General features: G+C 50.4%; 2 protein-coding genes across 6 annotated transcripts in view; one reads left to right on the top strand and one right to left on the bottom strand.

Annotated features, from left to right (window-relative positions):
- Positions 1 to 7924, top strand: part of Akt3 (v-akt murine thymoma viral oncogene homolog 3) — a 255797-nt gene extending 247873 nt beyond the window's left edge. For all 4 annotated transcript variants that reach the window (XM_005374760.2, XM_013520333.1, XM_005374758.2 and 1 more), the window contains one exon: positions 4364 to 7924. In XM_005374760.2, the coding sequence (XP_005374817.1) occupies positions 4364 to 4449 (86 nt within the window). In that variant the 3' untranslated portion in view covers positions 4450 to 7924. The remainder of the gene's footprint in view (positions 1 to 4363) is intronic.
- Positions 6245 to 12977, bottom strand: part of Sdccag8 (serologically defined colon cancer antigen 8) — a 214869-nt gene continuing 208136 nt past the window's right edge. For both annotated transcript variants that reach the window (XM_005374761.2, XM_005374762.2), the window contains exon 18: positions 6245 to 9796. In XM_005374761.2, the coding sequence (XP_005374818.1) occupies positions 9767 to 9796 (30 nt within the window). In that variant the 3' untranslated portion in view covers positions 6245 to 9766. The remainder of the gene's footprint in view (positions 9797 to 12977) is intronic.

Genomic DNA, 12977 nt, shown 5'->3' with positions numbered 1-12977 from the left:
CACTAGAATTTCAGGGGCACTGAGAGCCAGGCTGTGAGGAAGCCTGTGGAGTCTGGCACAGGCGCAGGGCCGTCTGAGTAGGGATACTGGACACGGGCCCTGGCCTCTGCCGCAGCACGGATGCAGCAGTGTCGCTGTTCACAGTGCTGGGCAGCACCAGTGAGCGGCGTTGGGCAGCTCCCGCCATGGAGCATGTGCTGGGCTGGCATTTGGATGGAGCCCTAATTGTAATCAGACCGCCATTCCTCAGCGTCCAGCTTTGCAGTGGCCCCATCACAGGCGGCAGCAGATTCCCCTGGCTTGCGCAGCCGGGGCAGAGCAGGCCCTGTCCACCTCTCTGGCTGCTTCCTGTTCTAGTCTCCCCCGCTGCCCTCCACGGCAGCCACACCTCGATCCGCCCCGCCCCGCCCCACTTCACTGTGCCTGGAGACCATGGTTTTTCTTGTTCCCTCTACCTCTGGTGCTCTTTGTCGCAGACATTCCCAGGGACAGCTCCTCCTTGTTCTTCAGCTCTCGGCCTAAGAGCCCCTCCCTCAGAGAGCCGACTTCACCTCCAGGGAGGACAGTGCAGCCCAGCCACACCCTCTGTGCTCGTCCTTCCCCTCTCCTTGTGATCAGTTTTGGGGTTGGTTTTCTGTGTCTGCCACTAGGGCTCAGTGCCTCCCGTGTATTTTAACCCCTGCTGGCCCCGCGCCTGGCTCAGTGGAAGTATTTGGCGAACACTTCACAGAGCACTGCCAGAAATGGTGTGGGCCAGGAGGAGGCACTTGTGAAATATCTTTTAGGAGAGCTACCTGTGAATTTGGAAGTCATTGAAATAGGTAGACTCTAAATGAAAGGCAGTGAGTGGATTTTTTTACTTTAGAAGTGAAAAGCCAAATCCCAGTTTGGCAGAGAGAGAGGATGGACTCAGACCTGAGGAGGCTGCCTCTTGTCCCATCTCTGCCCCTCTCTAGCTCGGGGATGTGGCAGGTCGCTGTGTCCTATGGAGAAGGGAAGAGAAGGCCTAGATAGCTAGGAGCCCTCTGTTCGCCCTGTGGCGGGCTTGAGCAGCCATCTTTATAAGAAAGACACCTAGAACCCTCCAGGCATTTCGGTGTCATCCTTAAGCCAGAGTAAGCAGTCTGCACTGTCGTTTTCTGTGCTCTGTTACAGGAAAGGTCACAGTTGGTCAGGTGTAATACCCCAGGTGTGGGTGGAGGTGGCGGGGAAGTGAGGGGGACAGCTGCCTGGAAAGGTAGGGCAGAAAGAGCACAGCAGACCACCTGGAAAACCTGCTTGGTAACAAGTACATTAAAGTAGAAACCGTCACAGATGCCTCCATGGCTAGTCAGTGACTTCATGACTGGTTTGAACTCTAAAGCCCTGTCATGGATGGAATATCTGAACCATTTGTTTCAGCTGCCTTCCCCTGTGGTTGTCCTGGTGAGAATTTTCACTCCTGCGCAGAACTTGGAAAATGAGACCTGGTGTTTGAAGATGCTTTAAGTCCCTCACCACCGTTTCTAGAATATAGTTTGAACCTAGTTCTTCAGCTTTGCTAATTAACAATGAGGAAGCCATCTGTAGTGTTTTCCCTAATATGTCACCTTTTCTCACAAACAGCAGAGTGTGTCGTTCCAGGTGTGGGTTGTGGGGTAAGCCTCTGCACCTTGACAGGGTGGGAGGGCAGGTCCACTCTAGATGAGACTGGGTCCACCAGAGTCCAGACGTGGCACTGACTTCCCAGCGGGTATCAGACCTTGCTGTGGCCCGAGCCTATGGGATGCTGTTTTCCCCAGGCATCAGAAGTGGCTCCTGGGCTGATGGGGTGAGGAGAGTGTCTCCCGCCTGCCCGCCCAGTGCAGGCTCCTGTGCTCAGCTGCCCCGCAGCACTGTGGCTCAGGTCAGCTCGGCACAGCGTGTGGGACGCGGGCTATGCCGGGCCAAGGGTGGTGGGTTTTAGTTTATCATCCCTGGGTTAGCCGGGCTTCCCTCCTGGGGCACAGAAAGGAGAGTCGGGAGCTCTTCCCTGCAGTGCTGAGGGGTGGTGCGGTGCGGAGTGGCCCAGCAGCCCACACACCCAGGCTGTGTTCACAGATGCACGCAGCGGTGCTGCTCGCTGGCGGTTGTCTTCCCACTTGCCACCTTGCTTTTATAAAACAGAATGGAGTTATTTTTTAGAACAAATCAGCAGTTAAGAAAAGCAAAATGTTCCATTTTCTACAAACAGCTGCAGTAATATGCCAGATTGTCCTCACTAGTGTTAATTAATTGAACAGATTTTGGAATGTGTTCTCTTTTGTTATATCCATTAATGGTCCTCTGCCTTCTTCTTAGAGAAAGAATTTCTTTGAGATCTGGGAGCTTTTACTGCCATGTAATTACATTTGTTCACTGCTCTAAGAAAACTGGGCACTTGCTGCTTGGATCCCGATGCGGACTTGGCCGAGGGCAGAGTTGCTGATTCTGGCTCTGCGTCCTCCGGCAGACATGCTGTCTCTGATGTAGTTCATGTCACCACGCACCGGTCCTGCAAGGAAGCTGCTCGCAGGCATTGTCTGTGCTGGGTACCGGCCCCCTCGCCGCTGGCAGCCCCGGGGAGCCTGGAGCTGCAGTGAGCGTGGGATGTCAGTGGCTTTAGAGGCTGCCCAGGCACAGGGTCCTCCAGTTTATCTGTGACTGCTAGACTTCTTCCTAGTCAGAAATGCAGTGGATCTGTTACTGATGTGGCGGCAGAGGCTGTTTTCATCCTCCGTTGGTGTCCGTTGGTCACTGCTCCGCAGGAAGCCCGCACCGCCTGTGGAAAGCTGGCTTGGAGGCCCTGGAGCCTGGGCAGCTTGTACCCCTCACGGCTGAGCAGGTCAAGCACTGGGCTCGCCCGCTCGCACTGTCCAGGGCTTGCTGTGTCTGCCATGCAGAAGCACTCAGCTAAACAGGGCTGTTGGTGGGGAAACGGCTGCTTTGCTGTGTGACTGGCACCTGTCAGAGTCTGCACACTCATTTTCAGGCTTTACGCTGTGTATAACAGCAATTGCCATCATTCCTCAGCTCCGACGGCTCTGTGTGCCTGAAAATTCGGCTGCAGGCATTTGAGCTTAGGGCCACACAGGCCTGGCTCAGTGCTGACGGCTGCGGATGTGGAGGCAGAGTCTTGCTCGGCCTCGGCCTGTGGAGCTGCTGTCTGCTCATGTCCAGCCCAGGGTGCCGCTGCCTGAAGGGCGGATCCCCCTGCTCCAGTGACATTAGAGTTCGCTGACTCTGGTCAGTGCCAACTGGTCCCCTTGTGAGAATCCTCTGCATTGAGAACAGAACACAGCAAAAACGACCAGTGAGAAAAGTAGTGTTTGTTTGCTCTTTAGACAGTGGCGCAGCACCCTGGTCCGTGGAGTGTCAGGGTGTCTGCGCAGTGTGGAGGCTCTGGCCCTTAGTCCTTGCTCTCTTTATGTGAAACTGATGTTCTGTGGAGAGGCTGGAAAATGAAGTGTTGGTAATGTACCCTTTTCTGGATTTAAGGAAACAGTTCTTGTGCTTGAAGACAGAAGGTAGAGTACCTGACAGATTCACTTGCTGTGGTTGCAGGACAGCATACAGTTCAAAGATCTTGGAGTCAGGTTGGAGCGAATTAAATGTTCCCACAGCCTGAACCACTTGTGGTGGGACACGCACAACTGTTGTGTTGGCCAGCTTGAATCACCGGTGGTACAATCAGATCTGATCACTTTGATCAGTCTTTATACTAACAAAATTCATAAAAAGCTGCCCAGTGGGCCATATGTACCACCAGTGGTTCAAGCTGCCCAGCAGTGGAACATGTGCCATGGCCCTTCATGAGCGTGTTAAGCAGAGCGCTCCCCCGCCCAGGGCAGGTGCACAGGCAGCGCCCTGACTGAGGCGAAGAGCAGTGTGGCCATTTGTGATATGTTTTGTTTGGTTGGTTAGTTGTTTTTTTTATGGTACTGGGGATTGAGCCCAGGGCCTTCCCACTGAGCTACTCTCCAGGTCTTTGTTATTTTGAGGCTGAGTCTTAAGCCCTAAGTCACTCAGGCTGAGCTCAAACTTGCAATCCTCTTGCCTTATGAAATCAAAGGTTATTAAACATTATTCCTTATTAAAAATTCTGTTCAAGAGTATTCTTCACAGTTTTATTGAATCTTAAAATTTCAGTGCCTTAGAGATGATTTTATAGTACTGTTTCTTCATAGACTATGTTTATGAAAAGCAGATAACTTGTAAAATATAATTACTGTGTGTTTTATTGATAAACCCATTTATGGGCACTGGTGTCCCTATTAATCCTCTGTGTTAGAAATTAAAAAATATACACCAGACATAATGCTGCAAAAATAAACGTAAAATTAAAATAGGTGTTTCTTGCCCACAGACGATGAAGATGGTATGGACTGCATGGACAATGAGAGGCGGCCGCATTTCCCTCAGTTTTCCTATTCTGCAAGTGGACGAGAATAAGCCTCTTTCATTCTGCTACTTCACTGTCATCTTAGATTTATTACTGACAATGATTCCTGGACATCACCACCAGTCCTCGCTCTTACAGACAGCAGGGCACCTTCCGACATCCCAGACCAGCCAAGGGTCTCCACCCCTCGCCACCTTTCACCCACATGAGAACACACACGTACACAAACACACTCCCATTTTTGTTTTTTTGCATGAAATTGTATCTCAGTCTAAGGTCTCATGCTGTTGCTGCTACTGTCTTACTATATAGCAACTTTAAGGAGTAATTTTATAATCTGTGGAAGTCATGAGCCCACCATTGTTCATTTGTGCACAAATTGTCATCTTGATCTTTTAGTGTTTTTTTTTTTTTTTTCCCTAACAGTGAAAGGCTAAATGAGATACACTGATTCTAGGTACATTTTTTAACTTTCTAGAAGATAAATCAAAAACTAATTAGACTAAGAAGATTTAGTTTCTATTTCCAAACAAGCAATTGTGGGAGGGTGGTGATGTGCATATGCACAAGTTTAGTAAAGCAGATCTGATCAGTGCATAAAGTAAGTGTATGTCACTAAGATTTAGCTGGAATTCATTAGGAAGCATTTGAGAGGACTTATCAACTGTTAAGATACACATACATGTTTTTAATTCCTGTTGGATACTACGGAGGAAGCCCAGTATCACGTGTGGACATCTGGATCTCACGGGCAATCATGGGCAAGTGGACATTGTTCTACCAAGAAACGAAGGCACATACACAGAGCGAAAGTCACATGTAGGGTCTTAGCATACACTCTGGCCAGAGAGCATTTTTCCCTGTGCTTGGCAACCTTTTCCCATCTTGATATTTATCACCTCTGATGGCTGAAGAATGTAGACAGGTATAACGATCCTGCTTTCACCAAAATTGTACACCAAGGTAAACCAACAGGTGTTTGCCTTATTAGTTTTGATTTTTTACTTTTTCAGTTCTAGGTGATTAGCTTTTTCTCAGATGTTAAAACTTTGAATGTCCTTTTTTGATTTTGTTTGTATTGCAGTAGTATTTATTTTTTAGTGATGAGAATTGTATGTCATGTTAGCAAATGCAGCTCCAACTTACATGAAATAGACTTACTGCAGTTTCTGTTGACCCATGTGCAAGGAATGTACACGCAGATGAGAATCATGCACTTTTTCTCCTATGTAAAGAATTTAGGTAAGGCTCTGAAATTGTACTGATTGATTAGAATTTGGCTTTGGGAGAAGAGTTGCTGTCGTTTAACCCCTTGATTCTGCAAATGAGAGAATCAACTATTCATGCCAAGGGGTTAATGAAACAAATAGCTGTTGCTCTTTGTTCACTCGAGAATTAAAACTATTAGGATGACCTGACAACAACATAATGAAGAAAATCGAGACCTGAATGATGTTAAGAAATGAACTTTACTTGGCAAAATGAACACATTGCGAGCATTTGTGAAGCAGTCAGTAAAAGATAAAAGCCTGGTGTGTTTATTCTGATCAAGGTACATTTATCACTGAATTAAGCCATCAGGGAAAACAAAACAGAAAGAACACCTCTAGCTTTTCTTTTTTTGTACATACTCATGTCTCCAAATCCCAACATTTCTCACTGAGAGGGGACATGGATGCAAACCTCATCTTTCTCCTTCATTAATGATGATCTTCAGATTAAACCCTTTGGTGCTAGGAGCTGACATTTTCCAAAGCAGCCTATGAAGTCCAAGGGGCAGGAGCCCCTGCCTGTGGCAAGCCGGAGGGCGCGAGCCCCCTGGGATGATCATGGAGATTTATTCTAGTTAAACTCTGACAGCTCCCAAACAGAAGACTACATCGAGACATAGTATTATGATTGCTTTGTATGAGAGAGCAAGTGACTTTCTAGTAGGGTGAATCATATCCATCTGCAGATGTCTTAGCCTGTATGACGCTGGAAGTGTGGATTTACAGCTCTGAGACCACTGCTGGCAGTGGGTGGGCCGCTGGGACTGATGGGGAGGGGGGTGTTAAGGGCATTTTATTAAGGCAGCTAAGGCATATTCAGACATAGATTTTATCCTAATTTTTCATATTTCTACCTGAGTGACTTTCATCCTTAGTATTGAGAAGTTACAGTAAATGGTAGTTCATTCTTACATCTATAGATTAACTTTTTTTCACTTGGAATTATGTTGAATGTTTCACAGTGACAAGAAAGTAGACTAGAAGGTGTGTCCTTTAAGTTGTCTTGCATCCATTTTCTGAGAAAGAAACAGGTGAGAGGAAGAGAAGAAAGCTGGGAGTGGCTGATGTTCAGAGCATTTGTTCCTTTAGAGGGAAAGCGTGACACTGTACAGGGAGCACATAGCTTTTTGTTGATTTGGTTCCCCTCCCCGCCAAAACCTTAAGGTAATTTCCATAACCTTGGCCAAGGATACTTTGCGAAGATTAATGATGGGCACTGATGGTGCCCCGGGCTGCCCACTCCTCACAGGTACCCCCAGTCCCCAGCCACGCAGGGCTCAGTCATCCCCTCCGAGGCTGTCCGTGTCACAGAAAGTGTGTTCTTGGCTTTGATTTTGAGACTCCCTTCCTTTCACTCCCAGACCCCAGTCATCTGGCATGGAGGCAGGAGAGAGCACAGAACGATGTGCAGAGGGAAATTGTGGAACTTCCCTAAGTTGCCCATAGCTGTAGTTTTGGATTCTGGCAGGTTAAACAGCTGGAAACCTGGAATCGTCCTATACAAATCCCAGTCCAACTTTGCAGACTCCAGCTTGTACTGTCATGAAGTCTGACCTCTTGTCCCAAGGCAGCCATCTTGGAGGAAATTGGCCACTTGCGCTTGGATTGTTGGCAAGGGTTGCTCACAGCTTTGCTTTCTACACTAATTACATAGCATTATTCCAGTATGTTTTCCATTTCCCACGCCTGATTTTCGGCTTCTCAAAGCTGACTGTTCTTGCGGGGCCACTTGCTTCTTCTAGAGTACAAAAGTAAGGGCCTCCCTTACTAACTGCAGGGTCTATATACTACACCTCAGTGTACACACTTGCTGCTACCGTTTGTACTGTCTACAGTAGAACTTCCTTATCTTGCTCCTGGTAGTGCATTACAGGCAAGCATGAAATGTAAAGTATTTATTTAAATAAAAAGAAAACCTCTAAATTGGTAATTGAATTACCTCCCTGTAGCTTTATAGTTTGTGACATTTCTTGACCTTGCTAGTTCTTTCATTAGATCCCTGAAAGATGTGGTCATCTGGGTAAGGATTTTAAGCAGATGCAACTATGAACCCAAGAAACTGTATTACTGTTACTGTTGGTCATACTAAAACTGTTTCTTTCCTTAAGTATATGACCCACAAGGATGTGAAATAACTACAAGAAACTGTTTTTGTACACTGTACATCCTTAGTATTTTTACACGTATATGATAGGGATGCACATTATTTTCCTTCGTACAGACAGCTTAAATAAAGCACTATGTCAATCTGCTACTTCTCTGTTTGTTGTTGTTGGATGTGGTTCTGTAATCTCAGAAAATTAAATGCTGTTTTTTTTCTGGAAGAAAAGATTTTTAACAGCCCCACTTGGTATTGACCTATCCAGAGTAAGATATGATAGCCAATATGTAAATTATTCTTAGCTCAAAAAACACATGGGATTATTTTTCTTCAGTAAAATGGCAATAGTGCAGTTATACGAACTCTGATGAAGGGCTGCTTCCAAAGGGGAGACACTAGGCGCTCAGCCCTGGGATTAAGACAGATCCGCTATGAAGCCAGGGGCGGAGTAGGTCTCAGACCCCGGGGATTGGTTCAGACCCCAGTCATCTTCACAGCAAATGGCTTGGAACTGTTGAGTGTAGCTCACCATTGATGTCTTCCTGATACGTTTGGTTCTGCATACTTCCTTTGTGAGAGTATTTTTAATACTTCATGGCAGTTAATGAATTTAGGGGTGATAGATGGGTAGGGTGGCTGGACTGTAGTCTGGTTTGTGTTCACTCATTCCGGATGGGGCCTTTTTCTGATTTTACCTCATAAAGCTACTGTTGTAGAACTTGGCTTTGCTTCTGTGACTGGGCCAGAGAGCGAATGGCTTTGGGACCAGAGTCAGCCAGGCGTGTGTGTCATACAGCCAAATGTGGGGGTGTTTTTACACGTGCTGTTCTCTCAATACCACTGGGGTTGAAGATCCAGGAGGCTGGAATAAAGTGACCTCTCTAATTCTTCAAAGGTGCTATTTTTAGAATATTGTATCATGTATTCACAGTGTACCTAAAACAGAATTCAGGACAGCTAAAATATCTCGTGTGACAGCCTTCATGTCTGGCACATTCGATGAAGCCGAGAACTTCTGTGTGGAAGTACTGCTGTCTAGGCTGAGCGCTCACCATGCTGCGCACGCGGACGGCCTCCGTGTGTGGGTCAGGCCACCGCCTCTGAGCCTCTCATGCGTCAGCCTTCGAGGCGAGGCGAGGCCCTGGGACAGCACGATGCCAGTGGGAGAGGGCCGGGCCAAGGGCTTGCCCCAGCTGCAGCCGCACCTTTGGTGTTTCATTGTCTTCAGATACAACAATTTTCAGTGTCCATTTTTATTCCTTTAAAGCATTTGAGGGCTTGACTGTGTATAGTGGAAATACTATTTTAGACTAAAATGATCTGTGTACAGATATTTGATATACGCTATAAGTAAATTTTCTAATTTCACTGAGTACATTTGTAGGCTCAAGTACTGCTGTGGGGGAAAAGTACTGACACCACTGAGCCAAAGATGCTTTTTGTCTGTTTTTTTTGTTGTTCATATGGCAAGAACTGCGCTTCCTGGTGTCTCCTGAGTGCGCGCACAGAGTAGGACGACAAGTAGTGGGTGCGGATTAGAACGAAGGTGAAGGGTGCTGGTAGGTCACAGGAAGGGAAAGGAAAATGAATGGCAGGAAGAAAGTTTGGTCCTTAATTACATGCTTTGGCCTATTTAAAATATGTGCCTTTTTAGTGTGTTTTGTTCATCACTTCTACAAGAAGGAAATACTGCAATTCAAGTCCTTAAAAAGTTCATTTATTAAAACTCCTGTGTGTAATTGAGCATAAAAATGAGCATATCTCAAAACTGACTTAAAGCCATTTCTGAGAACATCCGCCAGGAGCTGTCCTCATCCGGGTCAGACTTCAGCTCTAGCGTCCGCAGTGCAGGGGGAGAGACGGTGGCTTGAGGACCGGCCCCGTGCAGTCCGAGGTGGTGTCGCCCTGGGAAGGTTGTGTTGTGGCATATTAAGTACAAATCAGATGAATGTAAATATCTCTTTGTAAATCATTTATTTCACTGTTTCATCCAGGTCAGCAATCAGATTGTGGCATGCTGGGTAACTGGAAAAAAAATGATAATAAAAAGTAAGTTTAAATAGATCATGTTCTTCAATGTGATTTTTCTTCTCATTTGTTGGTTTAGTCACCTTTTATTATTAAATCTGTGGTGAAAAAATTGGTTAAAAATATGGAAGATACATATTTGTGGTTGTAGGGAAGGCGCCACCGTGGCCACGGCCGAAAGCCCATGTTGCGTGTGAATGTCACCTGGGCTGTTTGGCTTTAAGGCTTTTAGCCTGAACGCAGGCCGTCCGCGGACTGGGTCCCTCTCAGTAAGATCATGTGATGGGAAGATGCGGCCAGGGCGCCGTCCCTGTCTCCAGGAGGAGAAGCTGGCTTGTGCTGGGATCTGTTCATACCGACTGGACATTTCACAGGTAAGGGGGGACACGGACGGGTGGCATGTAGGCTGAGGGCCTCTAAGAAACTTCTGGTGAGATGAGATGAGCCGAGCCGAAGCCACCAAATGTTTAGCTGCATGCCGTTTAGCAGTTTAGCCGCGTGCAGCGTAGAGGCGTTTCACACAGAGCCTCCCACCTGCTGGAAGAGGGCTCTGGCGTGCTGCAGCCTCCGTGTTTTCAGTAGACTAAGGGCGGCAGAACCAAGCTGTGCAAACTGGGGCCTGGGAAGAATCACACGCAGTGACTGCAGGGAGCCACCAGCTGCTCACCTCGGCCTGAGGCCCGCCCAGGGCAGCCTGAGGTCCATAGGAGGTCAGGGTGGGCTTTGTTTGCACTGCCGCAGGTAAATGGGAAGGCGGTGTCAGGCCACGCCCGGTCTGGTTGCCCTGTAGCTGGGACCTGTGCTCAGGAACGAGCAGTGGGCCTGGTGCTCCTGGCAGGTTCCCCTGAGCTAGAGTAAGCTGGGTTCTGTCCACCCGGTTTCTGCCAGGGTTATCTGTTAAGCATTTCCAAGCTGGGACAGTGTGAAACCAGAACTCTCACACGCGAAGTCTGAAAAGCAGTCGGTTGCCGTACTTTAGATGTGAGAGTGTATGAGAGACCAAGAGGGCGTTTTGGCAGCCATGTCTGATTAGAAGGGTTTCCGTCAGGGCAGCTGGGGCTCGGGCTCGGAGGCTGCCGCCGCGAGTCCACTGTGCCGCAGAGCCCGCGACGCGCTGCCAGCCGTCCGACCTTCAGTTGGGTTGAACTGACCCGGTGTGGTTCTGCCCAGCAGCAGCTGGACTGAGCCCCTCCTGCCCCACTTGGGGTACGGCAGGGGACCTGGTTCCCACCCTTGCGGAACCCAGGAGGACTCTGGGTAGCGGTAGCCCACCGTGGCCATATTTACAAAGAAATAGGAAGGGAGTTTGGATAGAAAACAACCACACACGTGATACAGAACGAAGGCAGACTGGAAATAAAAGCAAAATGTGTTGCAAAGTTTTTGTTTCTTGTTTTAATTTTTTAAAGCGAGCTCCAGGAAACTCGCATTGCTCATAATGAGTCTTCACGGAGCCCGTGGGCCCCAAGGCCATCCAGTCATTCATCGTGCGCGCGTCCCTTCGCTGCCGGCTCGCAGACAGCTCGGCTGAGATGGTCACCTCCGACTCGTGGGGTGGCACAGGCGTGAGGTCCCCGACAGGAGCCAACGGAAGTCAGCCGGGACTTTCCCCCTGGAGCCAGGCGGCTGCCCCTGCCTCACTGGTGTCCTATTTGATCTGGGTTTGGTGGGAAGCCTGCATTCGGCCTCATGGTCACCTTAGCGCACCTGCTGCTCGCATTCCCGGCCTATAAGCAGCTCTGGCCAGGATCTGCCCGAGAGTCCTTTGCCGTCTCGGCCGTGCTGGGCCGCCCTGGTTTTGCTGAAGCTTTCCTGGTGTGTTCTTGCGCCTCCCTTGCACCCTGCAGAGCAGCCAGGGACCCCGAGGCAGCGGGCGCCAGCAGGCTGCTGTAGCGCTGTCCTTTCTTAGGGCATCAGGATGTGTGGTCAGCCGGCCCCGCCCTCCACACCCCGCGACTACGCTCTCGCTGCCCAGAGAGAAGTGTGCGTGCGGCGTGGGCCTCCGGCCACCACTGTCCTGACTGTCCTTATGCCTTTCAGCTTGTCATCAGGCCCCTCTGCGGCCCTCCAGGGGGCCTGGTGCCCCCGGGTGCTGTGGCAGCTGCTCCCTGAAACTGCCCAGAGGACGGACACGCACCCTGCCTGCAGGCCACTGGCGCTCTCCGCTCACTTTGGTCTCACTTTAAAGCCTGAGCCTCGCCCCAAAACCTGCACTCCTGTGCCTGTGTCTGACGGCGGCTAAGTTTGGAGCTCAGTAGAGGAGCTGCTCTGCGTGAGCGGAACTGTTCCTCGGCAGCCTTGCGGTGGCGTCGCCGGCCCTCGCTGCTGCTGGGTTTCCAAGGGCTGAAGGCCGGGGATGTCGCAGGGCTGCGTGCCCTGCAGGCTCTGCCCGCCGTCTGTCCCTCGATTCCTCTTCCGCTTCCCTCTCTTAGCGGCTCTTAGCAGCCTCCGAAGGCAGCGTGCGATCTGACTGCGGCCAAGTCGGAAACTGCGCCTGTTCTTGCTGCCCTGGCCTAGGACGCTGCTAGCTACAGGCGGCTGCTCGCTGCCCCCGGGCGTTTCCAAGCTGGCCCGAGTTGGGCTCCGTGCAGCCTCGGCCCCCTCCTCTCCCTGCCCTCCTTACCTTCCATCCATCCTCGGCCCGCCACTCAAGAAGAATAGTGTTCCTGCCCCTGGCCTTCTCGGTCTCATTCGCTCCTCCGCAGGCCTCCCCCTCGCATCCGTACAAGGGGCCCGAGGTGGCTCCCCCGGGCCTGGCAGGCCCACCATGGCCTTGATCTTCCCGGCTGCCTCCTGACAGGACGCGGCGGCGCGCGGTGTGGGGTTGGGCCAGGATCAGCGATCTGGAAGCTAAAAGAATGGCCCGAGGGGGTGTGGAGCTGAGCTTTCACCCGGCAAGGTGACCACACCAGCTCAGGCTTGGTGCCGCGCCTGCCCTCCCTGGCTGGCGAGGGGACGGTGGGTGTGGGACTCTGCAGTCGCCGACCCCGGGGCGAGGACGTCCTTCCCGGTGCGGGGCCGCACGTGGGCCACGTGGCCACAGAGCAGGTCCACAGCGGTCAGCTGGCCGCGCTGCCCGGGGGTCCCTGCGGCGTCCCCTCCCCGCACAGCTGTCCGTCGGGGCCTCGCGCTGCACCGGCCTTTCCGGGGTGTGCTGGTGCCGCTGCGGGGCCGGGCC

The sequence above is a fragment of the Chinchilla lanigera genome, unplaced genomic scaffold, assembly GCF_000276665.1.
Source record: "Chinchilla lanigera isolate Chin_1 unplaced genomic scaffold, ChiLan1.0 scaffold00005, whole genome shotgun sequence".
NCBI classification, from domain to species: Eukaryota; Metazoa; Chordata; class Mammalia; order Rodentia; family Chinchillidae; genus Chinchilla; species Chinchilla lanigera.
This window is presented reverse-complemented; position numbering and strand designations above follow the sequence as displayed.